The following is a 5,165-nucleotide window of genomic DNA, read 5'->3' as shown; positions in this document are numbered from 1 at the left end:
AATTTTACCACTTGTGCTGGAATTGTAGTACAACTGAAACCCTTTGTACATATTCTGCCTTTCTTTAGTAACAAAACGCACATGAACTCTATTACTCGAAGCAGAGATTTCCATGGAATTGTTGGTACCACAGTAAGTTCCAAGATAATATGCTAAAAAAATAAAATTTTTAATTGCACTAGTGGTATTACATATGTTTATATTATTACATATATCTTCTCTCCTCTGACCTGTTCGATTAAAATCATTTCCAACAATCTCCGATATAATTACATGATCGACATTAGTGCAATTCCTTCCAGTAGGCAAATTCAAATCCGTGAACTTCATCGTCAAATAATGTCCTTCAGGTCCTATTATCTCATAACTGCAATCAGAATTAGGTGGGTAAGCCCCTGGAACTGGATAATTGGGTGATGATATTTTGCCTTCGCTGCCTCTGTATGAACCGCCACAGGTATCTGAAAAAAAAAACAATACTTGCAGTGATTTATTTTCAATAACTATTTTCTTGCATGATCCTTATCCTGTATCTATGTAGTCTGACCATTGGATCGCCTGTACAACCATATTTTTTTCATTTTTTCTATGCTATTTTATTAATTTTTTTTTTTACGGTTTTAAATGAGTATAACTTTCAAACTCGTGCAAGAATTTTGAGCTTGAATCGTGGTCAAATAAACTTAATATGATGAACATTGTATTTAATGTTCGAATGTTTTTTTTTCCAGCTCTTTTTTTTCAGAAGCGAAATTCGTGCAGCTACTATGATTATTATAAAATTACTATCCCCTTAATATTAATTATAAATAAGCTTAACAAGAGCCTAAAATAATATCTATTATTATTGATTACGGCTTGCTTATGAATAAATAAAATAAATAAATAAATAAGTGTATGGTATCGTGAGCTAGGCAACGCTATATATGCTTGTTTCTTGTTAGTGAAACTGTGAAATTGTCTATTTATTAACTTCCGTAGGATAGTTATAGTAATGGACCGAAAATCAAAAATGAAAATTTTTGCATTTCTCGACGTTTTGAAGGTTTCTGAACATTTTTAAGGGGCATACCTCAGAAACTAAATAGATGTGTGCGGTGTATGTGTGTGTGTATTTTGTATGTCCGCATTTTTAGTATTAAAAAAAGGACTCTACTGACGAGCAAATTAGTCTAGAATTAAAAAAGGGACTCTACTGACGAACAAATTAGTCTAGAATTAAAAAAAGAATTCTACTGACGAGCAAACTAATCTAGAATTAAAAAGGACTCTACTGACGAGCAAAATAGTCTAGAATAAAAAAGGGACTCTACTGACGAGCAAACTAATCTAGAATTAAAAAAAGGACTCTACTGACGAGCAAACTAGTCTAGAATTAAAAAGGGACTCTACTGACGAGCAAACTAGTCTAGAATTTAAAAAAAGACTCTACTGATGAGCAAATTAGTCTAGAATTAAAAAAGGGACTCTACTGACGAGCAAACTAATCTAGAAAGAAATAAAAAGGGACTCTACTGACGAGCAAACTAATCTAGAATTAAAAAAGGGACTCTACTGACGAGCAAAAGCTAAAATAAAAAAGGGACTCTACTGACGAGCAGACGAGTATTTCAGTTTGCTCGTCAGTTCATATAATGCAAAATATAGTTTCCTTGTCAGTAGAGTCCTTTTCATTTTCATGTCTGGTAAAATATAGTTGATAATGAAAAATACTAAATACAAAAATTCAAAAAATTACCCAGACTAAGCACAGTCTAAGCGCCACTCTGGTAAAAATGTTTTCGCAAGTGCGTTTAGACTGTATACGTACTTAAGCACTTTTCCAATGTTGTGAAAACTATTGAAAAATGTGAAAATGCCGCCAAGCTAAGCACAGAATAAGTGAAAATACCGCACAGAATTATTTGGAAATGCGTTTAGACTGTGACTATACGGGAGCACTTTTTCAATTTTGAGTAAATTAGGCAACTATTTTTTTTAAATTGAATTTGAAATTGAATGACGATTGTTAATGTTCTCTGGAGATAAATTGATTTATAATTTATATTTGATTTGCTCAGATATAATAAGATAGCAAAAATAATGAAAGTTACAGCATTTGTAATACCACGTTTAAAATTTCTCGAATATTTCATTACGGTACGGAAAGTTCCAGCAGTTTGCCTTAAGGCACGATGCCATACACCATTAGTTTCCTGAGCGATCAGGCGTATTTTACATAAAAAACACAGCAAGGAAGAATGTTATGATAACTGCATCTAGAATTCTGTTATCATAACATTCTTTCTTGCTTGTTTATATGTAAAATACGCCTGATCGCACGGCAAATAGATAGACATTTTCGCAGCAAGCATAAGATAGCGTTGCCATGACAACGCTATTTTATGAGACAGAATTGTCTACTTTTTTACACAACTTACCTAAACTCAATGCAAGTTTGAACCCGTTCTTAGGATCATCCACTTTAGTGAAAAATTTGACGTACATCATATTCCCGGAACTTCTTATTGTTCCTGGTTTATTGCTTCCGCACCAACTTCCTAGCAGTGCAGAATTTTCAGTGGCTCCATCTCGTATCTCGACGAAGGCCGAATCACAACTGAATAGAAACAATAGAAATAAATACCGGTCAATTGGTACTGGGAGAATCCAATGGTTACTTACAAAGTGCTCATCGTGATATCAAATCTATCCTTAAATTCTGCCTTGATGATTTCGCCATTCGGTGCCATGATCACCCACTCGCACTCGCTGTGAGGAGGAGGAATGTTGGGATAGTTCGGCGAACTGATCTCCTGCATGTTTTTGCTGTTGGTTAGAGTTACCCTGTCGCCACAGAGGTTGTTGACTTCTTTGTATCTGATTCTCAACGCTTGCTGGGAAATAAATATAGACAATGATTGGGTGTATAAAATTATTCGCGCGTCTTAACTTACCTTGGAGGTGTCGATGCTGTAGAATTTGATATATAAATTGTTCCCGGTGGTCACAAGTGGTTCGGTAACAGGGATGTTTCCACAATACTTTCCGTTTCCAAGGAGGGGCGAGGTGCTGCTGTGTCCATTTTTTAACTACGAAGAAAGAAAGATGAGAACAGTAATACCTCGCTTAACGCTATAATACCCCGCTTAACACTATAATACCCCGCTTAACGCTGTTTCGGCTTAGCGCTCTTTTATTTGAACCCAGATTTGCTGTGTCCATTTTTCAACTACGAAAAGAATAAATATAAGTAAACCCCGCTTAACGATGTTTCGTTTAGCGCTCTTTCCTGTGTTCATTTTTCAACTATGGAGAGTAAATTACCAACGGATAAGACATCCCTCAATCATCTCACTAACGCGCTGAGAAAAAAAAGAATAAAAAATTGTACATTCCGGTTGTATATACAGCTAAAAATAATACCCCGCTCAACGCTGTTTTGTTTAGAGCTTTTCTACTATAACTCAGGTTTGCTCTATCGTTTTTTAACTATAATGAAAGATGAGTACAGTTATACCCCGCTTAACGCTGTTTCGTTTAGCGCTCTTTTATTTCAATCATTTTTAACCACAAAGAAAGAAAAATGAGTACAGCAATGCCCCGATTAACGCTGTTGCGTTTAGCGCTTTTTTATTTTAACCATTTTTAACCACGAAGAAAAAAATGAGTACAGCAATACCCCGCTTTACGCTGTTTAGTTTAGCGTTCTTTTCTGGGTTCATTTTTCAACTACGAAGAGAAAATAATACTCCCCTCCACGTTGATTCGTTCAGCGCTCTTTTCTGTGTTCATTTTTCAACCACGACACTAAATAATACCCCGCTTAACGCTGTTTTGTTTAGCGTTCTTTTTTTCAACCCAGACTTGCTGTGCAGAAAAATAGGTACAGTAATACCCCGCTTAGAGCTGTTTCGTTTAGCGCTTCTTTTGTGTTCATTTTTCAACTACGAAGAGTAAACAATATCCCCCTCAACGTTATTTTGTTTAGCGCCCTTTTATCTCAACCTAAGTGTGCTGTGTCCATTTTTCAACATGAGCACAATGATACCCCGCTTAACGCTGACTACAAAGAAAGATGAGTATAGTGATATCCCGCTTAACGCTGTATCAGTTTAGCGCTCTTTCCAAATTTTCGTCGACGATTTCAGGAACATGAGTCAACAGATTAGAATAATTCAAAAGACATTCGATCTCTATTGATAGGGAGAAGTGCTGATTAGTTTTTGACAAAGACAGGTCAAGCTGTTACGGAGATACGGAGCAAAAGAATAATTGATTTTTTGAGAGAACGGAGCGTCCGATTTGTATTATTTAAAAAACATTGTATTCGTATTGATGAAATGAAGACCTGATGAAATTTATGGTAAGGCAGATCTAGCGTTTTCGGAGATTTAATGAAAAAATTGAAAAAAAAATGTCATTTGACAGACAAAAATGATCATTGGACATATGCACATCAAATTATCACATATTTTATAAATATTTTAATAATAATAACAAATTTTGTTTACATTGCCATGGGTTCCGTACCAATGTTTCGATATTTAGTTTCGACGCAGCTAATGTATCGCTTTAAAAAAAAGTACAAAATTTCCATAATATTTCAAATAAAATTTTTCAAAAAGGTCAATTTTTTCACAAAAATCTCAAAAATGGAGTTTTAGAATAAAATTGAATCTTTTTTTAAAACTTTTGGTACGGAAAGTTCCAGCAATTTGCCCTAAGGCACGATGCCATACACCACTAGTTAAATTTAACACCTAATCAACTCTCTAGCCATCCCTAAATCCAATATTTTCATAAAAACACAGCCTCGTTTAGCGCTGTTTCGCATTGTTTGTGGATTTTGTGTAAAATCAATATATAAATGTATATATCGATTTATACACGTGTATAACTATAGAAATGTTTGTGGATTTTGTCTAAATTAAATATATAAATGTATATATCGATTTATACACGTGTATAACTATAGGAATGTTTGTGGATTTTGTCTAAATTAAATATATAAATGTATATATCGATTTATACACGTGTATAACTATAGGAATGCTTATGGATTTTGTCTAAATTAAATATAAAATGTATATATCGATTTATACACGTGTATAACTATAGGAATGGATTTTGTCTAAATTAAATATATAAATGATTTTGTCTAAATTAAATATATAAATGTATAT

The 5,165-nt window shown here is 33.9% G+C and overlaps 1 protein-coding gene across 1 annotated transcript in view; it reads right to left on the bottom strand.

The window, feature by feature from the left end:
• LOC113386478 (cubilin-like) overlaps positions 1-5,165 on the bottom strand; it is a 56,799-nt gene that overhangs the window by 34,081 nt on the left and 17,553 nt on the right. The window contains exons 14-18 of the mRNA XM_026624258.1: positions 2,937-3,071; positions 2,665-2,876; positions 2,421-2,599; positions 231-461; positions 9-152 (exon numbers count right to left, since the gene is read on the bottom strand). Coding sequence (XP_026480043.1) covers positions 9-152; positions 231-461; positions 2,421-2,599; positions 2,665-2,876; positions 2,937-3,071 — 901 coding nt within the window. The remainder of the gene's footprint in view (positions 1-8; positions 153-230; positions 462-2,420; positions 2,600-2,664; positions 2,877-2,936; positions 3,072-5,165) is intronic.

The sequence above is a fragment of the Ctenocephalides felis genome, unplaced genomic scaffold (assembly GCF_003426905.1).
Source record: "Ctenocephalides felis isolate EL2017-DRISC unplaced genomic scaffold, ASM342690v1 CF-g0.4_SCAFFOLD_03571, whole genome shotgun sequence".
Lineage (NCBI taxonomy): Eukaryota > Metazoa > Arthropoda > Insecta > Siphonaptera > Pulicidae > Ctenocephalides > Ctenocephalides felis.
This window is presented reverse-complemented; position numbering and strand designations above follow the sequence as displayed.